The 17,060-nt window shown below is 41.7% G+C and overlaps 1 protein-coding gene across 1 annotated transcript in view; it reads right to left on the bottom strand.

The window, feature by feature from the left end:
• Positions 1–17,060, bottom strand: part of ZAP70 (zeta chain of T cell receptor associated protein kinase 70) — a 168,195-nt gene that overhangs the window by 91,352 nt on the left and 59,783 nt on the right. The window contains exon 2 of the mRNA XM_077476316.1: positions 6,658–7,095. Coding sequence (XP_077332442.1) covers positions 6,658–7,059 — 402 coding nt within the window. The 5' untranslated portion in view covers positions 7,060–7,095. The remainder of the gene's footprint in view (positions 1–6,657; positions 7,096–17,060) is intronic.

The following is a 17,060-nucleotide window of genomic DNA, read 5'->3' as shown; positions in this document are numbered from 1 at the left end:
AACCTAGAAAAAATACAAGCATATTTCGTACTGTATATGGCGACCGTAAGAAAATTCCCACACTGCAATGGAAATATAAGGTTAGACCTGTATGCATCATGACTCAAATGTAAGAGTTAACACTCATCTCCAGGCAAGCATTTAAATAAAGACAATATATATATATATATATATATATATATATATATATATATATATATATATAGTGCCTTGCGAAAGTATTCGGCCCCCTTGAACTTTTCAACCTTTTGCCACATTTCAGGCTTCAAACATAAAGATATAAAAATTTTATTTTTTGTGAAGAATCACCAACAAGTGGGACACAATTGTGAAGTGGAACGAAATCTATTGGATTTTTGAAACTTTTTTAACTAATAAAAAAATGAAAAGTGGGGCGTGCAAAATTATTCAGCCCCCTTGCGTTAATACTTTGTAGAGCCACCTTTTGCTGCGATTACAGCTGCAAGTCGCTTGGGGTATGTCTCTATCAGTTTTGCACATCGAGAGACTGACATTCTTGCCCATTCTTCCTTGCAAAACAGCTCGAGCTCAGTGAGGTTGGATGGAGAGCGTTTGTGAACAGCAGTTTTCAGCTCTTTCCACAGATTCTCGATTGGATTCAGGTCTGGACTTTGACTTGGCCATTCTAACACCTGGATACGTTTATTTGTGAACCATTCCTTTGTAGATTTTGCTGTATGTTTGGGATCATTGTCTTGTTGGAAGATAAATCTCCGTCCCAGTTTCAGGTCTTTTGCAGACTCCAACAGGTTTTCATCCAGAATGGTCCTGTATTTGGCTGCATCCATCTTCCCCTCAATTTTAACCAGCTTCCCTGTCCCTGCTGAAGAAAAGCAGGCCCAAACCATGATGCTGCCACCACCATGTTTGACAGTGGGGATGGTGTGTTGAGGGTGATGAGCTGTGTTGCTTTTACGCCAAACATATCGTTTTGCATTGTGGGCAAAAAGTTTGATTTTGGTTTCATCTGACCAGAGCACCTTCTTCCACATGTTTGGGGTGTCTCCCAGGTGGCTTGTGGCAAAATTTAGACGAGACTTTTTATGGATATCTTTGAGAAATGGCTTTCTTCTTGCCACTCTTCCATAACGGCCAGATTTGTGCAGTGTACGACTGATTGTTGTCCTATGGACAGACTCTCCCACCTCAGCTGTAGTTCTCTGCAGTTCATCCAGAGTGATCATGGGCCTCTTGGCTGCATCTCTGATCACTCTTCTCCTTGTCTGAGCTGAAAGTTTAGAGGGACGGCCAGGTCTTGGTAGATTTGCAGTGGTCTGATACTCCTTCCATTTCAAAATGATCGCTTGCACAGTGCTCCTTGGGATGTTTAAAGCTTGGGAATTCTTTTTGTATCCAAATCTTTAGCTTTAAACTTCTCCACAACAGTATTACGGACCTGCCTGGTGTGTTCCTTGGTCTTCATGATACTCTCTGCGCTTTCAACAGAACCCTGAGACTATCACAGAGCAGGTGCATTTATACAGAGACTTGATTACACACAGGTGGATTCTATTTATCACCATCAGTCATTTAGGACAACATTGGATCATTCAGAGATCCTCGCTGAACTTCTGGAGTGAGTTTGCTGCACTGAAAGTAAAGGGGCCGAATAATTTTGCACGCACCACTTTTCAGTTTTTTATTTGCTAAAAAAGTTTAAAATATCCAATAGATGTCGTTCCACTTCACAATTGTGTCACACTTGTTGGTGATTCTTCACAAAAAATTTAAATTTTATATCTTTATGTTTGAAGCCTGAAATGTGGAAAAAGGTTGAAAAGTTCAAGGGGGCCGAATACTTTCGCAAGGCACTGTATATATATATATATATATATATATATAATTATTTTTTTGCATAATGAAAGAGCAGATGTACACTTAAAAGTCATTCTTATTCAGACCTCTCACATTATACGACACACAGTTTACCATTGTCATACTGGAACCCAAATAATGCCCTTTACTCGAGGTCTTAAGCTATAGGTTATTCTCCCCCCCCCCCCTCCTCTCCCCCCCCCCCCATGTCATATAATGTGAGAGGTCTGAATGTAGCAAACAAATGGTTTAAGATACTAAGAGAATTGGAGCAACTTAATGCAGAGATTGTGTTCTTGCAGGAAACGCACTTAACCCATGAAAGTAAAATAAGACTGTATTCCCCAAGGCACCCGACCTGGTTCTATGGAGACTCAGTTTCAAGTAGAACAAGGGGAGTAGCGGTGGGGCTAGACCGGGATATACAATTTAAGGTAGAGGGCAGGATGGGGGACCCAGAAGGGAGGTTCCTGTTTTTAAAAGGAAAATTATGGGGAATAAAATATACCTTGGCAAATATATATAGCCCGAATGAGAACCCAATAACCTATCTGAGAAAGACACTGGGAAAACTCTGGGAATTTAAGGAGGGGAGGGTGATTGTAGCAGGAGACCTGAATTTTCTGATGAATCCGAGACTGGATAGTTTGTCCCATGCACGGGAGACAGGGAACGTACAGCGGAATGTAATTAAACAATGGATGGCCGAATTACAGCTGATAGACGTGTGGAGAATGCAACATCCGAAGAAACGAGATTATTCGTTCTACTCCCCCGTGCATGGGATATACACCAGGATAGATTACTGGTTGGTGGAACACCAGATATTGGAGGAAGTGGTAGATACGGACATCGGAATCAGGACCCTCTCAGACCATGCACCCATAAATATGAGAATTAATATTCCAGAGGTGAAGAAACCCCTGTTTACTTGGAAACGTAACAAAGAATTATTAGATGTAGAAGGAGAGGAAATAATAAGAAAGGAGTTGGAATTTTTTTTTGCCTCAAATGGGAAGGAAGAGACGGGAGAGAACATACTATGGGAGGCACATAAGGCCTAAATAAGAGGAATATATATTTCCCTTGGGGCAAAAAGAAAAAGAGAAAGGAATAATAAGGTAAAGGAATTAAGAGAAGAAATCAGAAGATTAGAATTACAACATAAAATAGAGAAACAGAATGGACAAGGACAGATACAGGCGTTACAACGGAGTTTAGCTATTAAAAAATTAGAGCTGGAGGAAATAATAGAGCAAGAAGTAAGGAGAGGATATTATAAAATAGCAAAAGAGCGATATATGTGGGGAAATAAGAATGGAAAGAGCTTAGCTAGGATATTGAGGAAAAAGAAAGCAAAAAATTTTATCGAGAAAATACTAGATAAAAATAGTGAGACCAAGTATAAGACTAAAGATAAAGAGTTATTTAGAGAATACCACGAGCAATTATATTGGGTCAGAAAAAAGGAGACAGAACAACAAGAGAACAGCAGATGGGGAAAAATTAAAGAATACATATTAAATGCCAAGGTCCCTAGATTATCACAAGAAATAGCACAGGAATTGGAGTCCCCTATAACAGTACTCGAAGTAAACCAAGCAATAAAAGAAACGACAGGAGGGACCGGATGGCTATACAATAGAATATCTTAAGAAATTCGGTGAAATATTGTCACCAAGGTTATGTGCATATTTTAATGGCCTAGGTATAAAATATGGTCTGGGTAAGGAAGCTTCTCTAGCAATTATTACTACAATACTGAAAGAAGGGAGCGAGGGCTTGATATGCTCAAATTATAGACCAATCTCATTGTTAAATACTGATATAAAACTGTTTGCAAAAATATTAGCTACTAGAATGAAAAAATTTGTCCCAAACCTGGTCCACCCTGACCAAGTGGGGTTCGTGGGGGGCCGAGAGGGAAGGGATAACTACAGGAGTAAGGACACTATTGCTTCTCGAGAAAATTCAAGAATGTAGAATCCCCAGTCTGCTCTTATCAATAGATGCAGAAAAAGCTTTTGATCGAGTAGACTGGGGATTCATGATGGGCACACTGAAGGAAATGGGATTTGGTACCCAAATCCTGAGTTGGATAAAGACACTCTACGAGTGTCCAATGGCAGTGGTAAGGGTAAACGGTAATTTGTCCGACCCCTTCAGGGTGTATAATGGGACTAGACAGGGATGCCCACTTTCACCTATATTGTTCGTGTTGACATTAGAACCACTGTTGGTGACAGTGAGGAAGAATCCTGATATAGGAGGAATTGAGGTAGGGGAAGAGACACATAAGGTAGCCGCATTTGCGTGCGATGTTTTATTTTATGTGACGAAACCTAGAATCTCCATGCCAAATTTGGTAAAGATGATCGAGCAGTACGAAGAATTATCAAACTTTAAAATAAATTCAAAGAAAACAGAAGTGTTAAATGTCAACACGAGCAATAGGGAAGAACAGGATATTAAGGGTGAATTTCCCTTCCTGTGGAAGAAGGAAATTAAATATCTAGGCATAAAACTGGTAGCCTCACTAAGGAAAATTTATGAGATAAATTATATCTCCCTGCTGGATGAAGTAAGAGAAGATACGAAAAAAATAATGATGAAACCATTGTCCTGGTTTGGCCGGATAAATGCCCTTAAGATGATCATTCAACCAAAAATATTATACAAGTTACAGATGTTACCGATATATATCCCTCCAGTCTATTTCAATATTATTAAATCCTTAATAACCAAGCTCATTTGGAAAAATAAGAAACCTAGAATAGCTTTAAAGGTATTACAATTGGGAAAAGAGAGGGGAGGCCTAAAGGTACCGGATTTTAAGAAATACTATGAATCTATAGTGTTAACACAGGTGGCGGAATGGATAAACCTAGATAATGAAAAGAGATGGGTGGCAATAGAACACAGCTCCGCAGAGACACGACTAGGAAAGGAAATTTGGATACCACCAAAACATAGATCACTAGGACCAACAACACTTGCACTCACAAAAAATGTTTTTAGAATATGGGACGGAATTCACAAACATAATAAATGGAAATACAATTTCCCATTAATGGCACTAAAAGAAAATAATCTATTTCCACCGGGGAAGAGCACTATGGGAGGACATTGGATTAGAAGAGAAGACACTCAATTGAGACACATAATAAAAGCGGGTAAATTAAACACTTTAGGAACATTACAGGAGTACATGGATATAAATGGATGGCGGTACCTCCAGCTCAGACATTTTGTCTCATCATTGCCACAACCGTTGAGAAGTGGAGAAGATCTGAATGCTCTAGAGCGGATGTGCGAAGGGAAAACAATAAGGGTAAACATCTCACAGATATATAAAATGCTGGGAGGAATGGATGAGATGGAGGTACCTACCTATATAAAAAAATGGGAAGAAGAAATAGGACCACTAGGGGAGAAACAGAATATAGAAAAAAAATTGCACTTAACATACTGGACATCTAAAAATCTCATTACAATAGAAATGAATTATAAAAGTCTTGTTAGGTGGTATAGGACACCAGATATGATGACAAGATATCAAGAAGATCAATCCAGGATGTGTTGGAGAGGGTGTGCGGCACACATTTGGTGGGAATGCCCAAAAATTAGAAAGTTTTGGAGGGAAATATTAGCTCTGATAAAAATAATAACAGGAACTCAGGTATTAGAAAACCCTTGGACATGTCTCTTCCACGGTACAGACACCCCAACACAAAAGTATAAAGAGGCCCTCATAGGACATTTAATAAATGCGACAAAGAGCTTGATTCCAAAAAATTGGAGACAGTTGGAAGCCCCAAAACTGAGGGAATGGATAGAGAAAGTAGAGAATATGTATAGAATGGAGGGATGGGAAGAGGGTGAGGAGAGTGATAAAAAGAAATTCCGAAAGAAATGGGAACAATGGAGGGGGGGGGGGACGATGTTTTCCTTTGTATATTATGTTTTATATTTTTTGTATGGAAAAAAATACTAAATAAAGAATAAAAAGAAAAAAAAAAGGCATTCTTATTTACTCCTTTAAGAACATTCAGGAAGGGAGGCTGACAGCACTGAGCAATACATTGGAGCACTGATTCAGTCAGAATGCAATGAATTCTATCCCAGTATTGCTCTTTCGCAGATTACAGGAGGTTAATGTCAAAACAGATTTGGGTAGCTATGTTAGTTGAAATATGTTTCATATTCTTTGAAATCAGAGGTGTAGCTTAAAGCTTGTGGGCCCCGATGCAAAAGCTGACCTGGGCCCCCCCACTACCATCTGCTGCTTTTACAGCATGCTTATGTAGGTGAAACTGGACACTCAGAGTGCCCAGGATGGGCCTTGGCGGGCCCCTGTGTTTACTGAATTACCTACACAAGGTGACACAGCGCATACTTTTCCCCACTGACACAGTGTAATACGGAGCAGACAGCCCCTGGGGAGTGGAGACTTGGGGTATTTTTCTTACAAGTGCACTGCAGCCAGGAGTTGTGCAATGCAGCCAGAGATTGTGCGATACAGCCAGAAGTTTGTGCATAGCAACAAGAAGTCAAGCAATCTTCAAGTTGTACAGTTTTTCAGTTCTGGGGTATCCCATACTCCTTACCAAGTGTTTATTGTTCCCCAATAAGACCATAAGAAAGAAACCCTAGACTGAGCCATTGCAAAATTTGGAAAATGCTGTGTGCCCGGCCTTGTGTGATCCGAGGGGGGGAATAGGACCAAATCTACCAGCGGCTCTTTTGGCGGTGTGCTGCATAACCAATAAGGTACAGATGACACAAATGTTCTGTGTGATGCAAAAATCTTTTCTTACTCACCTCTAGATTCCAAGTTTGTCTCACATATTCTCTCATCATGTTATCTCGAATGCTATCAAAAACTCCAGGCTTGCATTCTACCCCACTTGGCCGATTGCAAGGTCGCCGGAGGACACTGCACAACCCATCTGCTTCTTTAGAGTAGTACTCACAAAGTTCAGCTGGCCCACAATGAGGCTTTCCTCCAAATATAGCATAAGTTCCATTTAGCTGTCGCTCCACAGGATAATGGTAAAACTGTAGATTGAAGACCATAGAGACAACATAGCCACCAAGAGTTCGCAGGCACTGCCTAAGCAAGAAAAGACCATCAATCATTCCAGCCATCTTGAGAAACTCTTCTGCATCAGCACGGGATATGCTGCCATAGTAGAAGGGTAAATGGCCAGCTTCGTCTGGCATATTTATAAAGTGACCAGCCTTTTAACAAATGAAAATCTGCAAAAAAAAGAAAGAAAAATAATAATAATTTATTTCAAATAAATTAGCAAATATGTTTATTTAAAGAAATTACACTGCAAACAAAATATCAAATTAAAATTAAAGCCAAATTATAGATTTTCCTGGGTCTTTGAGGTCTACATTTGAAAAGAGAATTACATGTCCATTAGATTTTGGTATTTTAAGGTTCTAAGAGGAATATTCTATGCTGCATTATAATAATGACAAACAGACTAATGTTCCTATAAATTATAACTGTATCCTGTACAAGGTAGCATACTGTAAAAAATACATTTTAAAGCTAGGATATTTTTTCAAAGGATAAATATTACTTATTTCAATTTTTTTAGGGACTAATAGAAAATCTGAAGCAAAGGATATATGCAAGAACCAGACATTATAGGTGTTAAAAATATTATGATGTAAAAGTCCTAACAAATTTCACTAAGGTCCCATGATGCCAAATTAGCCATGCGATCGTTAGACCCCTTGTCAACCACTGACATCTTCTCACTTCTACTGGATATCAGGTCTTCACCCTTTGGTCTGCAGGTTAGCAATGAGATGACTTCTATGCATGCACACAGGAGTCATTTATTTATTTATTTCAGCGCCACAACAGTGGTGCACATGTGCAGCTCAGCGTACATTTTATTTCAATTCGTTTTATTGAGTTTTCAAGATCAAACAGAAAGTTACGAGGCTTCAATATATGTACTGTATGTACTTGATATCAACCGGCGTAACTATACAGACAATCAAATTCGCTTTATGCAGGTACAATCGCATACAAATATGTTTGTTTCCCAGCTGTACACCATCACCATTCTGGAGTGGCGATGCCCTCCCCACACCCAGCACCCCAATGGGATCTAGCTGTGCTCTGGTGTGGAGCATGACGCCCCCCTCTAGCTAACCTCAAGGGGATGCCTCCCCAAGGGACACCTCCCCTCTCCATGGACTTGTAGGTGCCTTAAGCAGGTCTGGTATAGACCGGTGCCAGAATTGCAGATGTACCATAAAAAGGTTTTTTTGTTCCATTAAGGTGGTCCTGTATACTTCCTGGTAGGTAGTATCATTGAAACATTTAGCAATAAGGGATAAATCATAAAGGGTAACATAAAAAGAACAAGTAAAAAAAAACTGTAACTATTGCTGACTACCTTCTCCCCCCCTCTCCTCACTCCTTCCTGAAGACTCTTACTATTTTAGTAAATAAGCTTGAATTACACTTCTAGTACTGGATATTCATTTAACCAATGTTTCCAGTTATCATTAAATTTTTGGAGAGAGTCCTGGTTATAGGCCAGGGTTTTTTCACATTGCACAACACTTTGTATTCTTTTAATAGTATCTGATACATTAGGGTCTTTATTCGACTTCCACAAGTATGCAATAGTCATACGGGCTGCAGTGAGAATCTGGATTACCACAGTACGAAATTGTTTGGGTATAGTGCCTATATTCAAGTGAAGAAGGGCTAAGTCCGCTCTTGGTGATGTGAAGAAACCTGTAATTTTGGATATGAGGGAGAAAATGTCATTCCAGAAGCTACGTAGGCTTTTGCAGGACCAAAATATATGGTACATGGACCCATACTCCCCACATTCTCTCCAACACTTAGAATCTACAGCCGGGAAAATCTTGGAGAGTCTAGAGGGGACTAAATAGCTTCTATTGGACATTTTCAGAAAGTTGTCCCAATGGTTGACACATTTGGAGGCTCTAAATGTTGCATGTCTGGCCTTTTCCCAATCCCCAACCTCAAAGAGGGAATTGAGATCCTTTTCCCACGTTAACATGTAAGACGATTTAACACTGGTCACACTAGTCTGTAGATACGCATAATATCTAGAGATGCCCCCTCTTTTGTACGGTCTATTATTAAGGCCCCGCCACAAATCTTCATTCACCTTTATGCTATGCATTGGAGTGTATTTAGGCAAGGGTCTGACCTGGAGTGTCTCATAGTGGTTATATGTCGGAAGGGTAGTGGACAGGTCCGAGACAAATCTAAGCCCTTTCTGTATCCATGGGAGAACCTTAAGTGATGGGATTAGATACTCTAAAACCGAAATTGGGGTTGTAACCGTAAGGTAATCTTGTTGTGTGGCCTGAGCCTGATGGACTGATTCCCAAGCATGTACGGAGGCCTTAATGGCTGGTAAATTTGGCATGTGCGTCTGGAGGCCCATCCTATTAGCTAATAATAGGGAAGGGAGATCCTTCGAATATGTGAGAGCTTCCTCCAGGCCCACCCACAGTTTAGTGGATGGCTTATCGAACCATGCATGGAGCTGCTCCAGGAGTACTGCAGTATGGTACAGGTGTAGAACTGGAAGACCTATCCCACCGTATTTTCTTGGTTTTTGTAACAGTGAAAATGGGATTTTAAGGATCTTCCCTTGCCTTTTTTTAATAATTGGTCGATCTGCTTAAAAAAGGTAGGTGGAAGCACAGTTGGCACTGTCCTAAACAGGTAAAGTATTTTGGGAAGTGTTAGCATTTTGAACGCCGCTATGCGCCCTAGCCAGTTGAGTTCATATTTGGCAATACGTTGGGTGTCTAGGATAATATTATGTATCAATGGTTGGAAGTTGACCTTATAGGTGTTGGAAGTAGGGGTTGTCAAGGTTATACCTAGATAGGGTCATTTATAGCGTTCCGACACAGGGAAATTGTTTCTGTAGGTTAGCTAACATAAGGGTTGAAATGTTAATTTGTAATATAGTAGACTTGGTTGTATTTAGTTTATAATAGGAGATAGCGCTAAATTTAGTGAGAATGGACTGAAACGCAGGAAGGGACACCTCTGGATTTGTGAGGGTCAGCACCACGTCATCCGCAAAAAGGCAGATTTTGTGATGCTGATCCGCCACCATTATTCCAGTGACCTTCCGACTGTTCCTAATGGATTCAGCCAAGGGTTCCATTATGAGTGTAAAAATGATAGGGGACAATGGGCACCCCTGCCTAGTACCATTGGTTATTTGAAAGGGTGTAGATAGAGCATTAGAGGTGTATATATATATATGCCGAGGGGTTTGAATAGAGTGCTAAAATAGCAGATTGCGCCAGACCCTGAATGCCGAACCTATCCAGGGTAGCTTGTAAATATCCCAAGTGCACCCTATCAAACGCCTTCTCGGCATCAAGGGCCAAGAAGGTCGTAGGTGTTTTCCGCAATTCCACAATGCGAATTAGATCAAGCGGCGGATGCCATCTGGGGCCTGTCTACCCTGGACAAATCCCACCTTGTCAGGTTTGATTAATTTAGGAGTAAGGGTAGCTAGTCTGTTTGCCAAGACTTTTGCATAGATTTTGAGGTCGGAATTCAGTAATGAAATTTTGTGGGCAGTCCGGGGATTTACCTGGTTTAGGGAGTGTTACTATTACTGCTCTCAGCATTTCAGACAGAAATTCCCCCCTAGATGCTGCCTGGTTAAATAGTTTGTCTACGTCGATTTCCGAGGATGCGGAAGTGAGAGAGGTGAGGGGAGGGGCCTGACTACGGACCTCTCGTGGGAGATGGCGGAGGCCTCGAGGAACAAGCCGGAGGAGAGCACAGTGAGAGGGTGCTCTGCTCTGGCGTAAAGAACGTGCAGCCGCGCCGACCCCCTGCCCCGTCCTCCCCCGCTCGAGCTCCGTTCGAGGTGTGCAATAGACCGGCGGCGGACCTGCCGGTACAACCTCCCGCTTGGGTGAGAGTAGAGCGGGAACGTTGGAAGAGAGAAGCGTCACGGAGCCCAGGATCAAGGCAGACGGGAGGCAGGAGTCCCTTCTGGAGGTAACGGCGCTTCCCTCGGACACCCCCACGAACCCACAACGATCTCCGGCCTCCTCCGACAAGGATATAAGGTCAGATCTTTCCTTTCTTGGATTTTGTATTAGATGTGATTGAACATGCCAGTAGAGAAACGGAGAATAAAATGGACAGTGCTATGAGATAAGAGAAGCAGTTCTGCTTAAAATCTGAATGGGACGAAGTGGTAACTCTGGCAACATAGACCCTGTCCCTAAGAGACAGCAGTGTGAATGTATGAGGGTCTGGATTATCTCATCCGCCTGATGCCTTGATTTGTTCCTTCCCCATTTGTATCTGGAGATTTTTGTATTTTTCCGCTTATCTCGCTCCCATGGTATGTTGAAGAGATTTAAAGGGACAGTACTACATATACCATTTTTACATGAGAATTATAATAAATACAGTAAATAAAGCCTGCAAACCTGAAGGATGGCAGGGATGGTGTAGGAGATATTTCCAGCGCAGGAACTACCTAAGACAAGAAAGGAAGGAGAAGGAAAAGGAATGAAGGGGAGAGTTGGAGGAGAGAAGGAGATATATGTTTGTAGATTGAAGTCGGGATCTAGGAATTTGGGCTCAAAGGACACTGGGCTGGTGTTATGGTAATCTTGCCCCTCGATAAGGTGGTATAATCACTCCGCATTGGTGGAACAAAAGTAATTAAAAGGGACAGTACCTGTATTTATCGAAATTACCGTAATTAAGATCTCTGAAGTGTAAAAACCTAGAGGGAGTGCGGTAACAGTATAAGAGAAACCCCCAGTAAGAGAACCCCTTGAAAGGAGGATCCTGGGAAATCCTGGGGAAAAGAAAGGTAAAGGAGAACATGAAGGGAAAAAACCCTAGAACGAACGAGCCTAAAAAGTCAAGGGAGAGTCTGAACTTCAGCTCTATACAAAAATATTTAAAAGAAACAAGTCAAAAAAGCCCAGGACTCGAGGGAAATCAAAGAGGGGCGAGGGAGCGGAGGAAGGAGGTTGGAAAATTAGAAGGTGCAAGGGGTGACTCCTCTGGAGAGGATGAAGATCAGGAGAGTGGAAAAAGGCAGGAAGGGAGTCCCTCTCAGATACCCACAAAGGGGGAAATGCAGGAAATGTTCCAGAAATTAGAAAACATAATTAAAGCGGAGATTTTAACTGTAAGGAAGGACATGGGGCATTTACTGAAGCGAGTGGAGGAAATGGAGGAACAAACAGGAAGACAGGCCAGGGAAATACTGGAATTAAAAACACAAGTAAAGAAAACGCAGGAAGCACATAGAGAGATCCGATACAAGATGGAGGAACAGGAAAATCAAAATCGAAGACAAAATCTGAGAATTAGATCACTGCCAGAACAACAGGGAGAAGAGCTGGGTGTAAAAATCGGAAAGATATTCAATCCCTTACTGGGAAAAGAAGAAGGGACAGAGTTAAAGCTAGAACGTTCGCTGAGAATAAGGAAACCTCAAGGGTTGAGGGAAGAGGTCCCAAGGGATGTAATAATAAAGTTCCAGCTATATGAAGAAAAGGCTAAGATCTGGAGTAAGCTCAGAGGCCTATCCCCAATTCAATACGAAGGATCAACACTACAGGTCTTTCAGGACCTGGCACCGGGAACGCTGGCACGCAGAAGAAGGCTAAAGCCTTTATTGGACCAACTGAGAAGTGCAAACATAAAATATAGTTGGGGCTTCCCAGCAGCGCTTGTAGTGCAGAAGGAGGGGAGGACGTTCAAACTTAAAACCTTAGATGAAATAGAGGACTTTTGTAACAAAATAGGAATTCCAATCCCCCTGATCCCATTAGATCCCTGGGAAGTGTAGGGACTGAGAAGTATGGGATGGGGGAACAGTATGTTCTGAGCAGATGGTTAACTGTTTTTTCTTTTCTTTGTTCTCTTTTCTGATCCTCCCGACGTTAATTTGATTTTGGGGTGAGGGGGGGGGGGGGGGAGGGACGGCTGGGGGGATAGGAGGGGGATCGGGGCCTATGGGGAAGTGGGATGAGAGGAAACGCAGTCAAGGTCATACTCTAGGAGTTTGGGCTAGCAGAAGGAGTAAAACTCTTCATGCAAAGCAGAGGCCTGGATTGGGCCGGGAGGGGGGGAGGGGGGGGGGGGGTGAGGGAAGGGAAGGGGGGGGAGGAGGGGGGGATAGGGGGGGGAGAGGTTCCTGGCAGGAGAGGGGAAGGGGGCATGTAATGGATAATAAGGAAGAAAAAAGAGGGGGTTATATGGTGAGGCATGAGGTGCAGAACAAACTAGCCCAGAGAAGGATAGGATGGCCGAGATAAAGTTTGTGTCATATAATGTCAAGGGTTTGAATTCGCCAGAAAAGAGATTTAAACTTTTAAAAGAACTTCAACAATATAAAGCTGAAATAATCTTCCTACAAGAGACTCACTTAACACAAGACACAAATGTGAAATTGTACTCCGAAAAATACCCAAATTGGATTTATGGAGACTCACCAATTAGGAGGGCCAAGGGTGTGGCAATTGGGTTTGAGAAGGATATAAAATATGAGGTGTCCTACAGGCTGACCGACCCAGAGGGGCGATACTTATTCTTAAACGGGAAAATAGGGGATAGAAAGATTACCTTAGCCAATATATACTGCCCAAATAAAAACCCAGAGAGATATATGACACAAATATTGGGGAGACTCGCGGAGTTCAAGAAAGGAGATTTAATAGTGGCAGGGGATCTTAATTTTTGCTTGGATCCTGCCTTAGATAGTACGTCCGGTGCAAAGGGGAAGAGTGTGAGAAGTATAAAAAAAGTGAGGCTTCAGCTGAAGCGAAGCCAATTGACAGATGTATGGAGGATACAGCACGAAAAAATAAAAGACTACACGTTTTTTTCCCCAGTGCACGGGACGTACACTAGGCTGGACTACATCTTGGTCGAACATAGGCTATTGGAGTCAGTTATAGAAACAAAAATAGAAATAGCAACTTTCTCGGATCATTCTCCTGTGGCTATGAAGTTGAGGATACCCGGGATACAGAGACGCCCCTTTTCATGGAAGTTAAATGAGGAGCTCCTTTGGGATAAGAAAACGGCAGGAAAGATACAGAAAGAGATAGAATTCTACTTCAGGACAAATGATACAGGGGAGGTGTCGGGTGCTGCCCTCTGGGAGGGCCATAAGGCTTATATTAGGGGTGTCCTCATCTCCATAGGGACCAGGAAAAAAAAGGAAAGAAAAGAAGAGAAGGAGAAGCTAATGAGAGAGGTCCTTAGTCTGGAACAGGAGCATAAAAAGCAAGGGGGCCAACAACAAGAGATCTTCCACCGATTGATTAATAAGAAAGAGGAACTTAAGGATATATACGAGGAGGAAATGAGAAGGGCATCTTTGGGCAGAGTTAGAGAAAGGTATTATGGGGAAAATAAAATAGGAAAAAATCTAGCGAGACAGGTGAAAGGTAAAAGAGGGGTTAACTTTATTGATAAAATAAAGGATAAAAACGGCAAAATGGTACACACCTCCAAGGAAATAGCAGAAGTATTTAAAAACTACTATGAAGCCTTGTATAATGTGGAAAAGAAAGGGGTACAGGGAAAAGGGCAAAAAGAGATAATGAAAGAATTCATGCGAAAAGCTAAAGTACCCCGCCTGAATGACGGGGAGAGGGAGGACATGGAGAGCCCCATTACTGAGGATGAAATTTATAAAGCTTTAAAAGAGACAGCCTCGGGGAAAAGCCCAGGCCCAGATGGGTTCGTAATCACGTACTATAAAAAATTCAAGGAGGTCTTAGTCCCTTATTTATGTAAATACATTAATGGAATAGGCACCGAATATGACATGGGGATGGAAACTCTGCGGGCTGTGATCTCTTTGATCCCGAAAGAGGAGAAAGACCAAACACTATGCGGTAACTATAGGCCAATCGCTCTGCTAAATACAGATGTAAAGTTATACGCTAAAGTAATAGCAGCAAGATTAAAAAGAAACATGACAAAATTGATACATCCAGATCAAGTCGGGTTTATTCCGGAGAGAGAAGGCAGGGACAATGGAATAAGGGCACTGCTTCTTATCCAAGCCTTAAAAGACAGTGGGTCCCCAGGTCTATTCCTGTCAATTGATGCTGAAAAAGCCTTTGACAGGGTAGACTGGGGACTCATGCTAGAAACATTAGAAGAGATGGGGGTGGGCCCGAGGATGTTATTTTGGATTAAGGCTCTGTATAAGAATCCACAAGCAATGGTTAGGGTCAATGGAGAATCCTCCACCCTGCTACAAATGGGTAACGGCACCAGACAGGGGTGCCCACTGTCTCCCCTGCTGTTTGCGATTTCCCTTGAACCTTTGCTGGCAGCAATTCGTAATAACCCAGACATTACGGGAATTAGTATAGGGGAAGAGGAGCACAAATTAGCCGCATATGCGGACGATGTGCTCTTCTTTATTACAAACCCCAGGATAACGATCCCGAACCTGTTAAAGACACTGGAAGATTTTGGTCAGATCTCTAATCTAAAAATTAACCTAGGAAAATCCGAAGTTTTAAACATAAATATCTGTAAACTAGAAGAGGAGAGGTTACGAACACAATTCTTCTTTCCCTGGCGCAAAGAAATTAAATATTTGGGGGTCCTCCTGTCGAACACCTTAAGAAAGATATACCTGAAAAACTATCTCCCTTTATTAGAGGAAATTAAGAGCGAAATAAATAAAATTTCATCTAGCCCCCTCTCATGGTTAGGTCGGATAAACGTGGTAAAAATGATCTTAGTCCCGAAGATAATATATAAATTTCAAATGATGCCCCTCGCACTCCCTGTGACCTACTTTACAGTCTTAAGGAAGATAATTTCGAAATTTATATGGCAAAATAAAAAACCGAGAATCTCGTATGCGGTATTAAGAAGAGGGAAAGAACAGGGGGGAGTGGCAGCCCCGGATATAAAAAGATACTACAACGCAGTAGTTTTGTCACGGGTGGTAGAGTGGGCCAAAGAGGTAAATGATAAAAGATGGGTAAGCATAGAAAACACGCTTTCTCAAACACAGTTAGGGAGAATTATTTGGAATCCGCCACAATATAGGACACTGGGATTAAATACACACAAGATCACACGACAAGTTTTTAAACTATGGGATCAAATACACACGCAGAAAAAATGGGGTCATAATTCACCTTTAATTTTTTTGAAAGATAACGCTTATTTTCCACCAGGACAAAGAGAAATAGGGGGAAACTGGATACTAAAAGATAATGCACAATTAAAAGATATTTTAGTAGAAGATAAGTTAAACACTTTTCAAGCACTAAGAGAAGACACAGAGTTAATGAGGATCGATGAATGGCGGTACCTCCAGTTACGGACATTTGTCGCAAAGCTGCCCCATCCCTTACGGAGTAAAGAAGAACTAAGACCTTTAGAACAATTATGTCAGAAGGATAAATTAACAAAAAAAAGAAAAAGTATTGGTCTAATTTATAAAATAATTTCAGGGGGGGACGAACTGGAGGAGCCGTCATTTATTAAAAAATGGGAAAAGGAACTGGGGGTACAATGTAATACTCAAATTAGAAAGAAAACACTAATATTAACTCACTATGCGGGGGGAGGGAGTAAATTGATAGAAACAAATTATAAATGCATAGTAAGATGGTATGCCACCCCTGACAAATTAACTAGGTTCAGAAATGACCAATCGCCGGAGTGTTGGCGAGGATGTAAGTCTATCGGGAGTATGGGCCATATTTGGTGGGACTGTCCCATAATCAAAGAATACTGGAAGAGGATAATTGACTTAGTAAAAGTGGTGATGGGAAAAGTAATTAGAGTGGACCCATGGACGGTGCTATTCCACGGGACAGAGGAGACAATAAACCAATACAAAGCATCATTAGTCCCAATTTTACTAGATATTGCAAAAAACCTTATCCCGAGAAAATGGTGAGAGAAAGAAGGGCCCAAAATCCAGGAATGGATTCGTAGGGTATCTGAAGTACAACACATGGAAAGTGGGGAGGGAGGTGACGAGGATTTAGCCACAAAGGAGGAGAGAGATAGGAAGTGGGACTCTTGGGAAGAATTCAAAAAATCATGGCGATATGTGGAGGAAATAACACAGGAATAACATCAGGAAAGGAAATGCTGAAGTGAGGTCTAAAGTTGTACCCCGAGGGAAAGTAACCAGGAACAGAAGGGGGGG

This window comes from Lithobates pipiens, unplaced genomic scaffold (genome assembly GCF_037356315.1).
Source record: "Lithobates pipiens isolate NorthernLeopardFrog02 unplaced genomic scaffold, aLitPip1_a1.2 Scaffold_13, whole genome shotgun sequence".
Lineage (NCBI taxonomy): Eukaryota > Metazoa > Chordata > Amphibia > Anura > Ranidae > Lithobates > Lithobates pipiens.
The sequence above is the reverse complement of the archived record's forward strand: the minus strand, read 5'-3'. Positions and strand labels throughout refer to the sequence as shown.